The sequence below is a fragment of the Sus scrofa genome, chromosome 3, assembly GCF_000003025.6.
Source record: "Sus scrofa isolate TJ Tabasco breed Duroc chromosome 3, Sscrofa11.1, whole genome shotgun sequence".
Classification (NCBI taxonomy): domain Eukaryota; kingdom Metazoa; phylum Chordata; class Mammalia; order Artiodactyla; family Suidae; genus Sus; species Sus scrofa.
In genome coordinates, this window is record NC_010445.4 from 24978673 (window position 1) to 24999157 (window position 20485).

The 20485-nt window shown below is 44.3% G+C and overlaps 1 protein-coding gene across 1 annotated transcript in view; it reads left to right on the top strand.

Annotated features, from left to right (window-relative positions):
- Positions 1-20485, top strand: part of DNAH3 (dynein axonemal heavy chain 3) — a 215858-nt gene that overhangs the window by 67513 nt on the left and 127860 nt on the right. The window contains 11 exon segments of the mRNA XM_021086503.1: positions 258-350; positions 1878-1988; positions 5243-5357; positions 7437-7635; positions 8920-9028; positions 9213-9326; positions 10445-10621; positions 12068-12159; positions 14237-14456; positions 15753-15887; positions 20187-20298. Coding sequence (XP_020942162.1) covers positions 258-350; positions 1878-1988; positions 5243-5357; positions 7437-7635; positions 8920-9028; positions 9213-9326; positions 10445-10621; positions 12068-12159; positions 14237-14456; positions 15753-15887; positions 20187-20298 — 1477 coding nt within the window.

A 20485-nucleotide genomic window follows, 5' to 3' on the forward strand; every position in this document is an offset into this window, starting at 1 on the left:
TGCCATGGGTGTAGCCCTAAAAAGACCCCCCAAAAAAAGAAAGAAAAGAAACTCCCCATTGCCCCCTTTTTGAGACATACGCTCTGGAATATGGTAAGTCTAACACCAATCCTTAAAGAATACTGACATGAAGGGGTATAAACCTTTGTCCTCCCTCCAGCCCTGTCCAGAGAGAAAGCTGTGTTCTGCCCCTGGTCCCTCCCTCTAGGCTTGGCTAGCTAACTGTGTGGTGCCTCTCTGTCTGTCTTGACCTGCAGGGCATGGTGGAAAAGTGGCTCCAGCAGGTGGAACAAATGATGCTGGCCAGTATGAGGGAAGTAATTAGACTTGGGATTGAAGCATATGCGCAGGTAAATGAAAACTGGAGGACACGCGCCAGGGTGTTGGTACACTCACAAAAGCTTTGGGCAGAAGGTTAAATGGAAGCCCCTCTGTTTTCTCCTAAAACCCACCCCTTTCCTGCTGAGTGAACCTGGTCCCTCTGTGCCTCCTTCTCCTTTCCCTGTGAATCGTGGGGCAATGTATAAAGCAGTGGACACTTTTGTAGCCTGTGAACCAGAATGCTCTGGTTGCTATGGGCCAGTCTTTTCTGTAAAAGAAATCAGTGGCCAGTGGTCTATTTGAAGCTCCTCCCAATTAAGCATCCCCTGCCTCAGGCTTTTCATCAACAGTAGACATACCCTGAAGGGTACAACTCATTAAGCTTCCAAAGCCTTAGGGGCCTGGGTATGACAGAAGCCTAAGAGAAAGAACCTGTCGAAATTACTCTTTAGCCAGCTCCTGGCAAGGTTAATGTTGGCAGACTAGATCCTTAGTCTCCTCTACTTTATTTATTTATTTATTTATTTTGTCTTTCTAGGGCCACACCCGCAGCGTATGGAGGTTCCCAGGCTGGGGGTCGAATCGGAGCTGTAGCCACCGGCCTACACCACAGCCGCAGCAACTCAGGATCCGAGTCATGTCTGCGACCTACACCACAGCTCACTGAAACGCCAGGTCCTTAACCCACTGAGCAAAGCCAGGGATCGAACCCACAACCTCATGGTTCCTAGTTGTATTTGTTTCCACCGTGCCACGACGGGAACTCCTAGTCTCCTCTACTTTAGATGCTTCTCCCTTTGAGGCCCCCATCCCCATTCCTAGGACTTTCTCCATCAAAGAAAAGAATACTCAATTAACTATTTATCTTTGCCTTTGTGGTGCAAAAGCAGCCATAGATAATAGGTTTAACAATGGGCTATGTTAAGGGTACAACTTTATTTACAAAAACAGACATGGCCATATTTGGCCCTGAAGTCATGGTTTCCAGATCTATGGTTTTTTGTTTTTGTTTTTGTTTTTGTTTTTTTTTTAAGTTAGTTTGGGGATGGTAGAAGCAAACTGTTAAATTTTGAATGAATAGACAACGAGGTCCTACTGTATAGCACAGGGAGCTATATCCCACCTCCTGGGATAAACCCTAATGGAAAGGAATTTTAAAAAAAGACTTAAAAAAAAGTTGGGGGGCCATGGTTAAGAAAATTGTGGGCAGCACTGCGAATTATGTAGGTATCAAAAAGAGTAGTTATGAATACTTTCTGAATACCACCTCGATTATAACTGTGTAAAGTCCCTGGCGGGAACCTAAAAAATCATGAAAGGCAAGGACTTAATGAGATTGTTGGTGATGATCTTGTTCTTTTTCGTAAACTGCAAGGAGGAAGGTATAAATCAGAAATCCCAGACATGTCAAGCCTAGCAGCTTCTGAGTTTAGGGATGGATTTTGGTTTTGTTGGGGGTATTTTTAGGAAGGTTTTTAGGAAGGATGTTTTTAGGAAGTCAGCGTGAATCACCCAAGACGAACTGACCTGCGATGTGCCCCACTGCACTTTCCCAGGTCCCTCGTAATCAGTGGGTCTTGCAGTGGCCCGGCCAGGTGGTTATCTGTGTCTCATCCATCTTTTGGACCCAGGAGGTTTCCCAAGCCCTGGTTGAAAAGACCTTACCGGTAAGTGAGCCTGTCATGAAGCTGGTAGGGGAGATTCAGACTTGGATAGAATTTGAATGACATATAATTAGAGTAGATGTGTTTTCTAAAAATAATTACAAAGATAGTCAACCTATGGTGTCACAGAAGCCAAGGTTCTCTTGGGGACAGCAGGACAGAGAATTTGGAATTAGGGCTGTCCTGGAGTTCTGTAGCTCAAGAAGTCTCACAGTTCTTCCTAGACAGAAATTCTAGGCTGCAGAATTCTTTTATCAGCCTTTGCTTCCAAGTGTCAACCCACAGAATTTCTACAACAGAGACCCCTTGTCATCTTCCCTGGCCAAGAGGCCACCTGGCCCTGTTTATCTCTCTTCTTCTTCCACTTACCCCTTGAGGCTCTTCATGTCCAGTCCAACACTAACCCACCTTCAGCTTTTCCATCAGTTTTCCCTTGAGACCAAGAATGTACAAGGCCTGCTTATCTTCAGACCCAGACACACATATTCCCAGTGAACTCATATTCCCAGAATTTGAACCTTCACTTGTGAGCTGTGTGACCATGGGCAAGTTGCTTAACCTGAGTCTCAGTATCCTAGTCAATAAAATGCAAGAAATCATGGCACTGCAACATACTACTGTGGGAGGGTTAAATGAGATGCCAGTAATGATTCAGTACTGAGATCCTAGGCTCTAAACCCCACAGGGCAGAGGTCATGTCTGTTTTGCTCACTGTTATATCTCAGGGGGTTATTGCAGTGCTGAGCACATAGTAGTAGCTCACAAGTATTTATTGGCGGAATGAAAGGTAACTCCATTCCCAACCTTTTAACCATGGTATAATTTCCCATGATTATCTTATGGGAATTTCTCTTATTCACTCTATAGATGATTTCTGTGGGCCAGAATATACATATGTGTGTGTGTGTGTGTGTGTATCTTTTTTTTTAGGGCTGTACCCAAGGCATATGGAGGTTCCCAGGCTGGGGATCCAATCAGAGCTGTAACCACCAGCCCATGCCACAGCTACAGCCATGCAAGATTTGAGCTGTATCTTTGACCTACACCACAGCTCAGCAACTCCAGATCCTTAACCCACCAAACAAAGCCGGAGACTGAACCCACGTTCTCAAGAATGCTAGTCAGGTTCGTGAACTGCTGAGCCACAATGGGAACTCCCAGAATATATTTTAATGTACTATATTTTGCTCTATACATTAAAATTAGAACATTAGTATTTGACCACGGTCCACATTTTACGATTTCCTGTTAATTCCTATGTATTACACGTTACACCTGCAAACTGCTTTCATGTACAAGATTTTCACACCTCAGGAACACTACAATATTCTGACTTTTGTAACTCCATTTCTGTGCCCTGGTTTTCCTACCTGTAAAAAAGGGAGAATGCTTCCCATCACACACCCAGGGCCCTGGGGTACCTGCACACTGAATAATGTGCCTGACATCCTCAAGGGGTGTTGGTACAGCATTGCCATCCATCCATCCACCTATCTATCTGTTGTTCATTTATCACATATTTGTTTGACATCTGCAACTGGGACTTTGCTGCTAAGCAATGAGAATTAGAGGTGTATGAGATGGTCACGGTCCCTGTCCTCATGAACTTATAGTCTAATGGGGGGAGGGAAAAAGGCGCTTTTATAGAACTATGATTAGGAAAGTCCAGGGATCCAGAAAGCCTGGAGAGGAGGGAGAAAATTGAGAGAGGGGAAAATTTCCCAGAAAAGTAGTGTCTATGGGGAGACATAAAACATGACTAGGGAGTAGCCCAGCAAAGAACAGGAGGAAGAGTATTCCTGAGAGAGAATGTGCAAATGTGTGATGATGGAAAGCACAGGACGTTCCAGCAACTGACAGCACTTTGGTCCAGAATCGCTGAAGAGTGGGTGTGGTTAGGAGAAATGCAGGGAGCAGTCCCATCACTAAGGGCTTTACAGACACACCCAGGGTGATAGGAACGTGTTGAAAAGGCTTTTTGTGAGTCTTTTTGCCATGTGCTGAGGCTATTATAATTAAGAACAATAAGGAGTTCCCATTGGGGCACAGCGGAAACGAATCCAACTAGTATCCACGAGGATGTGGGTTTGATCCCTGGCCCACCTATCAGGATTGGTGTTGCTGTGAGCTGGTGACCTAGGCTGGCAGCTATAGCTCCAATTTGATCCCTAGTCTGGGAGCTTCCATATGCTGTGGGTGCAGCCCTTAAAAAAAGGAAAATAATAATAATAATAATAATAATAATAATAAAATAATAATAGCCACCACCACTGTTTACTGGATGCTTATTCACAGCAGACATTGTGCCAAGTGCTTTATGTACCCCATCTCATTTAATCCCCAAAACCCCTTAAAGAGTAGCTGTAATTATCTAGATTTGACAGATCAGCAGACTGAGACGCAGAGGGTTAAAATTGTTTGCCCAGAATCACATAACTAGAAAGGGGGGAAGGTGAGATGAGCCTCAGGTGGTCTCACTTTTTTTTAAATTCATTTTTATTGTTTAACTCTTCATTTTGAAATAATATCAGACTTACAAATAATTTTGCAAAAATAATACAAAGAATGACCGCACACCCTTCCTCCAGATTTCCCACGAGTTACCATCCTACTTAACCACAGTGCAGTTATCCAAATCAGGACATCAACATTGATAGAATATTGTTATCTAATCTATAAACCTTTGAAATTGACTCATTTAAATGCAGCCAATAGCCTGGCTCATGTTTTTGCCCTGGTTCAGGATTCCATGTTTACATAAATTTAGTTTTCACATTTCCTTCATCTACTCTAATCCAAAGAAGCTTCAGGTGTTTTTGTTAATTCTGGTTTACTGCCTAATTTCAAGACTGTAAAATTCATTCTCTTAGTGTGCATTTTGTGTAACGAGTCAAGATGCAGAACAGTCCCACCTCCCACCCCCAATTTTCCTTTTGCCCTTGGTAGTCAGTCTTTCCACTAATCTCAGCCTCTGGCAACTACCTTCTCTTTTCTGTTCCTATAGTTTTGTCTTTTCCACAATATTATAAACAGACAAGCATAAGTATCTAGCCTTTCAAATTTGATTTCTTTCAGTTAGCATAATGCATCTGAACCTCTTCTGGAGGTTAAAGACTCGGGGTGAGGGACAGGGAGCTTAAGGGATGACATCCAGAACTTGGCACGGACCGTGGGGTGGCGGATGGTGTCATTCGAGGAAAGGGATTACTAGAGGAGAATCCAGTTTAACCATTTGTTCCCTCCTGTGCTCCTGCCAGGATTTTCTGAAAAAGAGCAATGATCAGATTGCACAGATTGTCCAGCTGGTGCGAGGGAAGCTGAGCAGTGGGGCTCGACTCACCCTCGGGGCCCTCACGGTCATTGATGTCCACGGTAAGCAGGGAGGTTTCCAGTAATCCCGCTGCCAGGCTTGCCGCTCTCCCTTCTGGATGGAATTATTCTGGTCGCTTTTCTCATTAGGGAGGGGCTTCTCCAACAGAGAGTGCATGAGGGGGTAAGGAGAGGAGTCCGTGCTTCTCCGTCTTATGTTTTCCCCTCCCATCCTCAACCTTATTTCCAAGAACACCTCCCATCCCAGCAGCACTCTTGCTGAGATAGTCATGGCCACAGCCATTTCTGAAATTTCCCCCCTTGGAACAATTTCCTTGTACTCACTGTAACTAATATTTTTGAATCCTTACTTGAGGCCAAGCTTTGACATACATTGTCTCATTTTTATATGCCTTTCACAGATGAAGAGCCTAAGGTTTATAGAGGCAAATAACTTGCTGAGAGGCACAGAGCTAGTGAGTAGCAAAGGCGCTTTTGTTACTTGAACCTATGTTTGATTTAAACCCAAGAGACTGGAAATGGGCTGGGATGCAGAGAAGGAGTGGGTGAGAGAGAATGCTTTCCAGCCCTTCCTTTAAAAAAGTAGAGAGGAAGAGAAGGAAAAAAGGAGGAGGAGGAAGAACAAGGGTCTTTATATAAAACAAACCACTCCCACACCCTCATCCCATCATCACCAAGGAAACTAGGGCTGGACCAAACTGGTTGCCTGGAAACCGTGTCTCTTTTGCTCACACCCAGCTTCCCAGTGGCATTTCATGCATTTTACTCTCTGTAAGGTTGATGCTCATTTCAATCTGATTTCATTTGGATAGAATAGCATAAAATATGAAGGAGAGAAGGAAGAATGTGATCTGCATCTGGCCACACCTCCAGCTGGTAGGAGTAATATGTGCAGGCCTGGCCACTGCCCAGGGCACCCCAGAGTGGCTGGGTTTACACGCATGCACACACACACATACTTCATAGTAAAGGCATCCCCAACTCAGTATGTAGAGATTCACCTTCCTCTTGGATTTCTCCTCTTGGTACTCCTGCCACTACTCTGTGGGTTACCCCAAGAACCTGGAGAAGAATTAAATTCCTGAGGAAGAATGAAAGGGCCATTGGTATAAACTTCAAGGACTCTGCTCTGCAGGGTTTTGTATTTTACCATAATAAAGATTTCTCTCACAGAGAAGCGGTAGGCTTAAGAGGTGTCCCTATGCAAAATTATATTTCTGAGATCCTAATCTCAAGCTGCTGTACTAGTTCCAAAATTGCAATAGCTTTTGCCCTATAAGTTACCTAAAAAATAATGATTCTCATAAACTTATATCCACTCTTCAACTTCAGAGTGCCAGTTATTGTAAGAAAATTAAATTTGGCTCATAATCTATGAGAGAAAGGGAAAACCTAGAAACGTATCTCCCAGCTGGTTTCTCAGACCCCACCTCCCCCGTGGAAAGAATGCCTCTAACATGGATTCATGGGGCCCCTTCCCTTGCTAACTATGTCAGGCCAAGCTGATTGTATTCTCCTAGAATATCCTAAAGGCCTGGAACAGGGCCAAAAGGTCACACTGGGGATAAGACAGCAGCATTTGTGGTAACTGCATATAACAAAGCCCTCTGGGTCAGCCTCCTAAGAGTTTGGGAACGATAATAGAAGCTAATACTATAAGTTTATATAGTAGGAGTTCCCATCATGGCTCAGTGGTTAATGAACCCAACTAGGATCCATGAGGACGCGGGTTTGATCCCTGGCCTCAGTGGGTGAAGGAACCGGTGTTGCTCTGAGCTGTGGTGTAGGTCCCAGACGCGGCTCAGATCCCGCATGGCTGTGGCTGTGGCCTAGGCCAGTAGCTACAGCTCCGATTCCACCCCTAGCCTGGGAACCTCCATATGCCATGGGTGGTGTGGCCCTAAATAGACAAAAGACACACAAAAATAAGTTTATACAGTATATAAATACACACATTGCCTGAAGTTTGGGGGTGAGCAAGGAGAGCGGTTGATCCAAAATTGTTGCGACAGTGAGGGGTGGCCTTGATCACATCCTCAGACCTCTTGGGAGGAATCTGTGAAGATGGAAGGATGCTGTTGGCTCTGCAAGCGTGTGTTTCCAATGTCTGTGTCCTCACAGCTCGCGATGTGGTAGCCAAGTTGTCGGAGGACAATGTCTGTGACCTGAATGATTTCCAGTGGATCTCCCAGCTTCGCTACTACTGGGAGGCCAAGGATGTATGGGTGCAGATGATCACCACCGAAGCCTTATACGGCTATGAGTACCTGGGAAACTCCCCTAGGCTGGTGATTACGCCCCTCACTGACCGCTGCTACAGGTAAACTCTGGGGCTCCCCGGACCTGAAGGGTGAATAGAGAATCCCCAAAGCAAAGCCTGGGGAAGAAGGTTTAGAGTGTCCTGAGTTTGTTACCTTTATTGATTATATTCAGATTCTCATTTTAGAATTTTTCCCTTCGTGACCTTGGTATCACAGCTGGGTGTTGGAAAGTAGGCCTTAGACCAGAAAAAAGAACCCGTTAAGAGTCCTAATGGAAATTAATGTATTCAGACCAACAGTTAGAACATTGATGCCTATCCTGGAATGTGGCACAGTGCTTGAAAATGGGCACAGTGCTTGAAAGTGGCAGAGTAGAAAGTAGGAAGTTCTCCAATCAATGGCAGGAATCAAGAAGGTGCCTGAAGATCCCATGGCTAAGAGATGGAAGAGGGGCCAGGTGAAGGATGCAGTCAGGAGCCTCTGAACTCTGCCACCCAGTCTGATGGAGATACAGCCGTCCTGTGCTCAGCAAAGTGCTTGCCACGTTCCTTGGAATTCATAACTTTAGAAATCTGGACTCTGTGAACTTGTCACTTTCGTGATGTTTATATTTTTCTTTGATTTTATATATTCCTTACGGTGGAATTTTTTTTAATATAGATAGTACTTGAGTATTTTTTTTCTTTCCAAGTTCTCAATCACTTGTTTTCTATATTCTATGATTTCTGTTCTCCATTCCTTCATCAATTCCACTTATTATTCAATGACCATTTTGTGAACTTTCTTGTGCACCATGTATGACCTCCAGGAACCCTCGACCTAGTGGGGTAGGGAAGAGAGATATACTCCGGTGATTACAAGATAGTGTGTTAACTGCAATGATAGGGGCTCATGCAAGGGACTACAGAACCACAGTTAACAACATTATTCATTTCTAGCATTTATCTTGCCCCTGCCATATGGAACTGAATCAAATATGAGTCCTGAACTTGAGTTCATAATCTAGTGGGAGAAGTAGATTTCTTCTTTATCATTCCGTCAGCATTGGTTATTTTTGGAATGTGGCATTTATGAGGACTTTTTACTTTTATTCGATTCATTTGGTATGCATATATTCATTTATCCGTTCAATCATTCACTCAAATGCTTATGGGTGTCCCCCAGGCTCCAGGAGCTGAGGTTACAATGCCGAGTAAAATAGAATTTTTTTACAGTGATGATGTATTGCTCATATAATCAGAGGAAGATCTTTAATTATTTGTATGAGTCAAAATAAACCGAAAGCCCGTTTCTTTCCTATGCCTTAGGACTGGAGCACTGAGTTCTTATTTTATTCACTTCAGGACACTGATGGGGGCTTTGAAGCTGAACCTTGGGGGAGCGCCAGAGGGTCCAGCTGGGACAGGCAAGACAGAAACCACCAAAGACCTGGCCAAAGCTTTGGCCAAGCAGGTAGGGAAATGCTATCCATTCCTACCCTCTTTTCCCTGAAACCCTGTCTGGGAAAGTTGGCATGAAGTTCAAGACAGTTTAGAGTAACAGGGAGAGAGGAGCCCCACCCCTGTGTCACTGTGCAGGGTGATTCCGATGGGAGGGAACCCACCCTGAATGGTGCCCACATTCTCCCCCTCTCTAGTGTGTGGTCTTCAACTGCTCCGATGGTCTGGATTACAAAGCCATGGGGAAGTTCTTCAAAGGGCTGGCCCAGGCTGGAGCATGGGCCTGCTTTGATGAGTTCAACAGGATCGAGGTAACCCTGCTACTGGGCTACTGAACAGAAGGGTTGAACAAGCAAGGGATTTTTTTTTGAAGGGGAGGCCCTCAGCCCTCAGTGACAGGGGCTTATGTCTCCTCTAAGGCCCCTTGCACAGAGTGAGTACTCAATGAACCAAACAAAAAGAGCCCCTGAGGAGACAAAATGCTTATTTTATACACACAGGCATCCTTACCATATTCATTCACTCACTCACTTGCTCATTCAAAAATTTGTTGAGCAGCTACTTTATGTGGGATGCTCTTTATGTTTTTCATGCAAAGACGAGCAAGAAGTCATTCTGTCCTCTAGACTTTTGCAGTCTAGCCAAGGGAAATAAAATTAAGTGAAACAGATGGAACTTGAGCCACGTGTGTAGTAGTTGTACAAAAGAGTCATCAAGTGAATAAAATAAGAACTCAGTGCTCCAGTCCTGAAGTGAATAAAATAAGAACTCAGTGCTCCAGTCCTAAGGCATAGGAAAGAAATGGGCTTTCAGTTTATTTTGACTCATACAAATAATTAAAGATCTTCCTCTGATTATATGAACAATACATCATCACTGTAAAAAATTCTATTTTACTCGGCATTGTAACCTCAGCTCCTGGAGCCTGGGGGACACCCATAAGCATTTGAATGAATGCTTGAATGAATAAATGAATATATGCATACTAAATGAATCAAATAAAAGTAAAAAGTCCTCATAAATGCCACATTCCAAAAATAACCAATGCTGACGGAATGATAAAAAAAAGAGGGTGGTTGGATTTATTTGGGTAGGGTACTGAGATTAGGATATGTAAACATGCGCGTTGAACCAATCAACACTGAATAAATCCATACCGTGGGTCAAGCCCAATGCTGGATGCTGGGACAGAGATAAAATAGTATGGAAAGTTACACACGCACACACATTCATGCACATGTACACATGCATAGACACACCAATTTTCTTTTCCTTTATCAAAACTCGAAATCATGCGCTAATTTTGAATGTGAAGGTTGTGTTCTCAGGTGACTGGGTTCTTTCTTCACTGAGGGAAGGGGGGCTCTGGCAGAGTGGGGCAGGTGGCTATCAGAGGCAGGAGCTCTCACCAGCCAGTCATTCTCCCCAGGTAGAAGTGCTGTCTGTGGTAGCTCAACAGATTCTCAGCATTCAGCAGGCCATTATCCGGAAGCTAAAGATGTTCATCTTTGAAGGCACTGAGCTTTCTCTGAACCCAACCTGTGCTGTCTTCATCACCATGAACCCTGGGTATGCTGGCAGAGCTGAGCTGCCAGATAACCTCAAGGTAAACATCAGAGGATGTAAATACTGGGTGTTCTTTTCCATATAGAAACTTTTGAAAGTACCCAAGGGTCTCTCAGAGACCATTATCCTGCTGTTGATTCCTTCCAGTGTATTTTTCATTTCAGTTATTGTTATTCATCTTTGCTTGTTCTTTAAATCTTCGAGCTCTCTGGTAAACATTTCTTGTAACTTCTCAGTCTGTGCTTCCATTCTTTTTCTGGGATCTTGGATCATCTTTCCTACCATCACTCTGAATTCTTTTTCAGGTAGATTGCCTATATCCTCTTCCTTTAGCTGTTTTTGTGTATGTTTACCTTATTCCTTTGTCTGAAACATATTTCTTTGTCATCTCATATTTTCTAACTTTCTGTGTTTGTGGTTCCCTTGACAGCAGGTGTGTAGACGTGGAAGCTGGGGTCTGTTCCTAAAATTCTTGGTGGTTGTGGCTCACATGCACCCAGAGCATGTGCTGGGAGCATCGGTGGCTTGCTGCCTCTCCCGGAGCCAGGTGGCTGCTAAGGATGGAGTCTGTGATGGAGGTGGCAGCAATTCACAGGACCACTCCTGGAGCAGAGGGACCAGCAGCAGCTCTCCTGACCCCTCTCATTGCCGGGCAGCTCACACAACTGCTCCCTGTAGCTGGCAATGTCCACCGCTGCTCCTGTGACACCTCCCACCCCACCGCCCCATTGCCAGGCAGAAGTCACTGCTGCTCCTGGAGCTGGTATAGACAGTGTTCTGCCACCTAAGAGCTTGCACGGGGAACAAGGCTGTAATGGTGGATCCTGACCCTTCCTTCCCGCACCCTCTCAGCGGGTCCAGGTTTCTATAGCTTAACACCTTCAAATATGGCTGTCTTAGACTATGGTCCCTTCAGACTGTTTCTGTGCCACCAGTCCCAGTTTCTTCCCACACAGCCAGCCCAGTTGTCTCCAAGTCTGATCTCCAAAGCCCAAGTTTCAGTTCACAGTCCCTCCGCATACCCCCAGATGGTTGTCTTGGGCTGAGCAGTGCAGGCTGACAGCACTGCCTATTGGTGCAGGACTGTTTCTACTTTAACTGTTACAAACTAATTGCTGTGTTCTCCTCTGAGACTCTGAAGTTCCTCCTCTGTCCTGGCTGATCTCCCCACTGGCTGGGGTGCTTCCTAGGGTGCAGGGACTTTTCTTCTTTCCCAGCTCCCTCCTAGGGGGAGGGGCACAGGTCCTGTCCCACTTCCTTTTTTCTTTTGTCCTACTCGTTTATATGGAGTTTTTCCTGCTCTATCAGCATCTAGAGGCCTTTTGCAGGGGTTCAGTAAATTTTCTGTGTGAATCATTCCACGTGTAGATGTATTTTTGACGTACTTGTGGGGAAGGAGGTGAGCTTCATGCCCTACTCCTCTGCCATCTAAATCCCCTCCCCTCTCTGTACATGTTTAGTTTCTGAATAGCTGTTTCTTTTCCAGGCCTTGTTTCGGACAGTGGCCATGATGGTGCCAGACTATGCCCTTATTGGAGAAATCTCCCTCTACTCTATGGGGTTTCTGGACTCAAGAAGGTATGTTATATTGGCTTTCCAGTGGGTTCTATAGCAAGAGTGGCAGAGCAGGTTTTGTGGGGTGTAGTCAAGGTAAGTTGCCCATTGGGGAAAAAAAAAAAACGGGAAAACTTGAGAAATGAGCTTTTATTCACAAGTTGATGTGAAAGCCCAAAGGCCTAGTTTGGGTCCTGACCTCATCCCTGACTGGGAAATGGCCCAACTTCCCAAGAAGGGGCCTCCACTCTCTATATACACCCGGACTTCTAGTAAAGAAAGCACCACTCATCTTGTCTCTACCCCTCACTCTCACACACATTCCTAAATGGCTTAGGGCAAAACTGAAAAACAATCTTATTCAAGACGGAAGAGGAAATTTTAATATAACTTAGAATTAACAATGTTGTCAATATAACACTGATTTACTCTAATCAACTTGGTTTTCTCTCATTCAAGTATTACCCAGTTTTTCAAGACCCAGATACACATATGCATCAGTGTCTTTATTCCACGCACTCAGAGTTGTGAATATTCATTCGTCCCATTAAAATAGCTTTTACTGATCTATTTCAAATTTTACATTTGTCTTTTTACACTGTCTTGGCCATAATCAATTGATTTTTTTATTACTGCAGATATCTCTACAAGACTCTCAGTGTCTTTGTGGCCTGGAGGTCCTTGCTCTTAGTGCAAAGGGCCATAGATATTCTCAGTGGAAGTGCCATCCTTCCTAAGCTAAGAGGCTACCTCAGTCATATGAGGTTTAATTTATTTTTTCTATGGGAGACCTGGGTTACATTGATTTGTGTGTTCAATGTATTTACTTATTCGATGGGCAGATCTTCACTGAGCTACCTGGCTTATGCCCAGCCCTGTGCTAGATGTTGGTGAGCAGCACAAAGTCTTTGCTTTTAATGTAAATCAGTCTTGCTAGAAAGGAGCCCCACAAGGAGAGGTGCATCATTAATACATTAGTTCCGGTAAACCTGACCTCCAAATTCCAAGGCTTAGCATAACAAAAGTTTAATTTTCTCTCCCTGGAAATCAAAATGGGTGTTTGTGATCAGGGTTGTTCTTCCCCAAGGGACCCAACTTACTTTTTTCTTTTTTTTTTCTTTCTTTTTTTTTTCTTTTTTTTGTCTTTTTGCCATTTCTTGGGCCGCTCCCACGGCATATGGAGGTTCCCAGGCTGGGGGTCAAATCAGAGCTGTAGACGCCGGCCTACGCCACAGCCACAGCAACACAGGATCCGAGCCGCGTCTGCAACCTACACCACGGCTCACAGCAACGCCAGATCCTTAACCCACTGAGCAAGGCCAGGGATCGAACCTGCAACCTCATGGTTCCTAGTCAGATTGGTTAACCACTGCGCCGTGATGGGAACTGCTCAACTTAGTTTTATCTCACAACTACAACAAATGAGCACAGATGATCTCATGGAGGAGGTTTTCATGGACCAGCCTTCAAGTGCTGAATACTTCCCTTTCATTCACATGTCACTGGCTGGAACCCAGTGGTGTGGCCACCCCTAACCGTGTGGGAGGGTGGGAGATGTGATCCCTCTGTGTGCCCAGGAAGAATCAGATATGGCACTGCACATGAACATACATGTAGTGTATGCTGAGTATATTAAATTTTGAATTGGTTTTCTTAAATTAAAAAAGTAAAGCATGGATATTGAAACAAATTGTCATTTACAGAAGTGCAAAAATGAGTGTCCCTTCAGTGACCCTTAGTCCCACTCTCCAGGGATTAACATTGTTAATACTTTGATGTAATCGTCCCAAATATGTGTGTGCTGCATACATACATTCATATATACACTTAAGGGTATATGCACATATAACTTCATATATAGTACATGTTATACATATATATGTGCTTGCTGGGTTTTTATCCTACCTTTGAAAAAGAGTTACGGTGCTTCCTTAGCATGATGGTAACTTGAGGAAGATGCCTTCAAATGACAGGGCTTCTCCATCAAGTTCATGGGCAAACCTGGTTTCCGAAGGGACAGGGCACAAGCATGTTGGGAATGTCTGCTAAGCAGGATGTGGTCCTCTCTGGAGGGTGTGCAGCCATGTCTTTGCCCTCTCAGTCTTGCCCAGAAGATTGTTGCAACCTACCGCCTGTGTTCAGAGCAGCTCTCCTCCCAGCATCACTATGACTATGGGATGCGTGCTGTCAAGTCTGTGCTGACTGCTGCTGGCAACCTGAAGCTCAAGTATCCGGAGGAGAATGAGAGTGTCCTGCTGCTCCGGGCCTTGCTTGATGTCAACCTGGCCAAGTTCTTGGCTCAAGATGTCCCCCTATTTCAGGTAGACTTTGGTTTGGGACCTTGACTAAGCCCTGAGACCCTATTTCCGAAGATGAGAAAAATATTTTTTTTTGCATCCTCTCTACATCCTCTTCCACATCTCTTGACACTCTCTCCATTCTCTAGCCAGCATCAGCATCCCTATTACTGGGTACCCTCCCCCAAATGTTGAATAATGATGGTAATAGCAATATCCCTCATTCCTAATTTTTTTTTTTTTGTCTTTTTGCCATTTCTTGGGCCGCTTCCGCGGCATATGGAGGTTCCCAGGCTAGGGGTCTAATCGGAACTGTAGCTGCCAGCCTATGCCAGAGCCACAGCAACGCAGGATCCGAGCCGCATCTGCAACCTACACCACAGCTCACGGCAACGCCGGATCGTTAACCCATTGAGCAAGGGCAGGGACCGAACCCTCAACCTCATGGTTCCTAGTCGGATTCGTTAACCACTGCGCCACAACGGGAACTCCCTCATTCCTGATTTTAATAAAAAATAGTTTCAAGATAGGATAATATTTGCTATTGGGTGTGAGTAGTTATTTTTATCAAATGTAATTACTTTCCTTTTGTAATTATTTTAATTCCTATCTTCCTTTCTTCCTTACTAGGGTGTAAGCTCTTTTTTTTTTTTTTTTTTTTTTGGCTCTGCCCATGGCATGGAAGTTCCTGGGCCTGGGATCAAACCCATACCACAGCAACAATCTAAGCCACTGCAGTGACAACACCAAATCCTCAACGTGCTGTACCACAAAGGAACTCCCAGGCTGTAAGCTCTTTTTTTTCATTTTTATCTTTTCTGTCTTTTTAGGGCTGCACCCGCAGCATATGGGGGTTCCCAGGCTAGGGGTTGAATCCCAGCTACAGCTACACAGGATCCAAGCCACGTCTGCAACCTACACCACAGTTCACAGCAACACCGGATCCTTAACCCACTGAACGAGGCCAGGGATTGAACCCACATCCTGATGGATGCTAGTCGGGTTCGTTAACCACTGAGCCACGATGAGAACTCCCCAGGCTGTAAGCTCTTAAAGATAGAAATCATGACTGTCTTGCTCATTCTTAGTATGATGACTGAAAAACAGCATTGACTGATTAAATATTTACTAACTTTTAAAATGATTGGGAAGGAAAATCATGTTTAACAGATATTGTTGGAACTTATAATTGTGGATAGATTTTTTGGTACAGGAAAAGTGAGGCTTGGAATTTTCCAAGGATTCCTACTATCTGTAGATCTTATTTTAGAGAAATGTATGATAATTCATCCTTTTCACATCTTGAATTTTGGTTAACAGGGAATTATATCAGATTTGTTTCCTGGAGTTGTTCTTCCAAAGCCAGATTATGAAGTTTTTATGGAAGTGCTGAATGAGAACATCAAAAAGATGAAACTCCAGCCAGTGCCCTGGTTTATAGGAAAAATTATCCAGGTTGGTTCCCTGTACCCATGTGGGAATGTGTCTGTTTTACTGTTTGTCGAGGTCAGGAAATGACTCAACAGGAAGCACAATGGTAGGTGGGAACTGAACTGCAGCCCTCAGAGGTGCCCAATTAGAGACAGAGGCAAAGATGAAGACACTTAATCTGTTGTGCCTTCGGTTTTCTTTTCCAGGAGTTGACATTTCACATCCAGTATTTTTCCTATGATCATCTTCCTTGGAGTTTCTTTTTTAAATTTAGGAATGAAACAGAACCTTCCGGGGTATTGGGCCTAGAATTACTCAAGGCCTTTTTGGTTCCCAGTGATAGAAATCCAATGCAAACTGCCCTAGTCAACAAAAGGGAACTTACTCACTTACCTAACTTGACAAGTCCAGAAATATGTTGGCCTCAGACATAGTGGGATACAGGTGTTTAGATCATATCATCAGGGATCAGCTCTTCATTTCTGGATTCTGCCTGTCTCTGCATGAAAATCCCACCTTCCATGGGCCCCCACTAGCCTGAGGCTTAGATTCCCATGCTCAAGCCCAGAGGAAAAAAGAGCATCAACTCTCCAAGGGTCCCAGGTGAAAATCTCAGGATTAGCTTCGAATGGTACGGATAAGGTCACATGACCATCCCAGAGCCAATTACAGAGGTAAGAGGTAACCACCCCACCTCTGCCAGAAGTAGAGACAGAGTCAGAGCCACCCAAGTCAGGGGGCTGAACCACCAAGTGATGGTTCCTCAAGGAAAATCATAGTACTATTACCAGTAGGTGAGAGAAATGTCTTCAGAGTCTTGACCCTGGAGACCCTTAGAGGAACTTCATGCAAATTTCAGGGATCCTTTCCTAGGATCACTTTCTATGTAAAACTAACCTAAAACTGTAAATTGAATAAAATAAGCCCCCAATGCACATTTTCTACAGAATCACAGGACAGGACCTCAAGGGACCTTAAATGTCATCTGGTCCTGGCTCCATAAGAACACAGGCATCCAGGAGTTCCTGTAGTGGCTCAGTGGTTAACGAATCCGACTAGGAACCATGAGGTTGTAGGTTCGATCCCTGGCCTTGCTCAATGGGTTAAGCTCATTGCCGTGAGCTGTGGTGTGGGTTGCAGACGTGGCTCAGATCCCGCGTTGCTGTGGCTCTGGCGTAGGCCGGTGGCTACGGCTCCGATTAGACCCCTAGCCTGGGAATCTCCATATGCCGCAGGAGCGGCCCAAGAAATGGCAAACCAAACAAAACAAAAAGACAAACAAACAAAAAAAAAAAACCCATGAGAATCCAGAGAGGAGAAACAGTTTGGATTCATCTAGACCTAGTTTCAAACCTTACCCCCATCAGCTTTAGCTGTGAGATTTTAGGCACGTTAGTTCACCATTCTGAGCCCTAGCTTCCTCATCTGTGAAATGGATGGTAAACCTTCTTCATAGAGTAATTTTGAAATAACAAGTGTGTGAAGTGCTAGGTATAGTATCCAATTACTATATCACTATCTACCCCACCATCTTCACAAACATTAGAAGCATCATCATTTCCCAAATTCATGCTGTTATTTATAATTGAAAGTCAAAGTAGGACCCAGGTCTCCAGATTCTGAGATTAGACTGCCTATGTTAAGTATAACATTTTTTCCCTACTGTGTCATCCAGTGTGCTGGTTTTTTTTTTTTTTTTTTTTTTTTTTTGTCTTTTGACTTTTGTCTTTTGTTGTTGTTGTTGTTGCTATTTCTTGGGCCGCTCCCACGGCATATGGAGGTTCCCAGGCCAAGGGTTGAATCGGAGCTGTAGCCACCGGCCTACGCCAGAGCCACAGCAACGCGGGATCCGAGCCGCGTCTGCAACCTACACCACAGCTCACGGCAACGCGGGATCGTTAACCCACTGAGCAAGGGCAGGGACCGAACCCGCAACCTCATGGTTCCTAGTCGGATTTGTTAACCACTGCGCCACGACGGGAACTCCCATGTATATTACTTCTTTATGTATTTCAAAGTAATTTGCCAACCTATAGGTGGACTTTTATATAGCTTAGCCCCAATTTTCAAAAACATGACACATGGAGCTACCTTCCCTTTTGTATATTGATACCTCCATTTAAAGGTGTGTGAAGGGGGAGGCCAGAAGGCTATTGAATCATAAGTGCCTTTTTCTCATTTATTTCTTTTTCTTTTTTTGTCTTTTTAGGGCTGCACTGGCAGCATATGGAGATTCCCAGGCTAGGGGTCTAATTGGAGCTGTAGCCGCTGGCCTACACCACAGCCACAGCAACGCCAGATCTGAGCCACGTCTGTGACCTACACCACAGCTCATGGCAATGCTGGATCCTTAACCCACTGAGCAAGGCCAGGGATCGAACCTGCAACCTCATGGTTCCTAGTTGGATTCGATAACCACTGAGCCCCAACGGGAACTCCTTCTTCTCATTTCTAATACAGTCAGCTCCACTTATCTTTATTCAATCTGAAATGTCTTTCCGGTCTACTTGAATGTAAACCTTACTTGTTGGTTAGAGATTTTGTTATTTTGTCCTCTGCTGTGTCTAGAGAACCTAGCACAGAATATGGCTCATAATACGTGCTTAACAAATGTTTGCTCACTGACTTTTGTCCCTTCCTGAACCACCCCCATTGTCCTCATTTAGACTCTCTGTGTAACTCACGTCCAAGGTAAAAAATAATGAGAACTTAATCTTTAAAATAAAAAGCTTCATGTATTCCCTTTTGCTGACTCATAGTCTAGAAGGAGAGAGAAAACACTTCACATTAATATAAATGACCATAGCATTTGTCACAAAGCAAATTAGAAAACTTTAAAAAAATGAGCTTTCATTTAGCTGTTGATTCTCAAGGGTAAGGGCTAAAATTACACAGAAGGTCATTTATATTTTACAGCATTGACCTGGGTTAGAAAATACATTTTCACCTATTGAGAATTCCAAACAAGTCAAAATAGCATGCAGACCTTGAGAAAGGAAATTTTCAATAGAAATGCAATTTGCTAAAATGACTACTGTTCCCTTTTCCTTTTTAAAAGCAAGTGGAAACGGTGTAATGAAAAGTAAAATAGCATTGAAGTCAGAGAACCTTGTGGTCAAATCCTGTTTCCACCATGACGAACTTGAGCAAGTTCATCAACCTGTCTTGGACTCACTGTTCCCACCCTTAGAAAGTAGTTAATGATGGAGTCCCTGTCATGGCTCAGTGGAAACGAATCTGACTAGCATCCATGAGGACACAGGTTCCACCCCTGGCCTTGTTCAGTGGGTTAAGGATCCACTGTTGCCATGAGCTGTGGTGTAGATTCCAGAAGCAGCTTGAATCCTGAGTTGGCTGTGACTGTGGTGTAGGCTGACAGCTGTAGCTCTGATTCCACCCCTAGCCTTGGAACTTCCATATGCCATGGGTGTAGCCCTTAAAAAAAGGCAGAGAAAAAAATGCAAATAAGAACATTTAAAGGGAGTTCCCATTATGGCTCAGTGGAAACAAATCTGACTAGGACCCATGAGGACACAGGTTCAATTCCTGGCTTCACTCAGTGGGTTAAAGATCTGCCGTGGCCATGAGCTGTGGTATAGGTCACAGACACTGGCTCAGTCAGATCTGGTATTGCTGTGGCTGTGGCAAAGGCTGGCAGCTACAGCTCTGATTGGACCCCTAGCCTGGGAACCTCCATATGCCATGGGTGCTGCCCTGAAAAGACAAAAAAAAAAAAGAAAAAGAAAGAAAGAACAAAAGATAGCTATTGATGCCTGCATGGATTAAATAAAATAACGGGTAATTTTCTTTCTTTCTGTTTTTTTGTTTTTTTGTTTTTTTGGTCTTTTGTCTTTTTAGGGCTGCGCTTGCGGCATATGGAGGTTCACAGGCTAGGGGTCTAATTGGAACTGTTACCGCCGGCCTGCGTCAGAGCCACAGCAACACCAAATCTGAGCCACGTCTGTGACCTACACCACAGCTCATGGCAACACCTGATCCTTAACCCACTGAGCAAGGCCAGGGATCAAACCTGTGTCCTCATGGATACTAGTCAGATTTGTTTCCACTGGGCCACAACAGGAACTCCAACTTAGGTAATTTTCTTGATGCTTAGCACATAGATTAGGTGCAAAGGAGATAATAGTTTCCATCCCGTAAATAATCTGAGATGCATACATATAGCTTATTCATCCAAAAGAACTTCAGTTTATCACAGATAGAAGTTATTGTGGAAATTGCTTTCGAGCTCTCACTCATTAAACTCTAACTCGCAGTTCTGGGAGGTTTGCAATGATTAACTTTTTGCATGCTGTCTCCTCCCAGATCTACGAGATGATGCTGGTTAGACATGGCTATATGATTGTCGGAGACCCCATGGGTGGCAAGACTTGTGCTTATAAAGTGTTGGCTTCAGCTCTGGATGATCTACACAAAGGTAAAGCTCACATTCCTGGCTTCCCGGGAGGAAAGGCCTCCCCACTCATTGACTGGCTCCATGGAGATGATGCCAGTCTATTAGCTTTGCCATCCCTGGATGAAGATGTAAGAGCCAAAAATAAAGCATGGCACACTGAGATCTGCAGGCAGAAAATAAAGAGGAGGAGGAGGAGAGCTTCTAACGG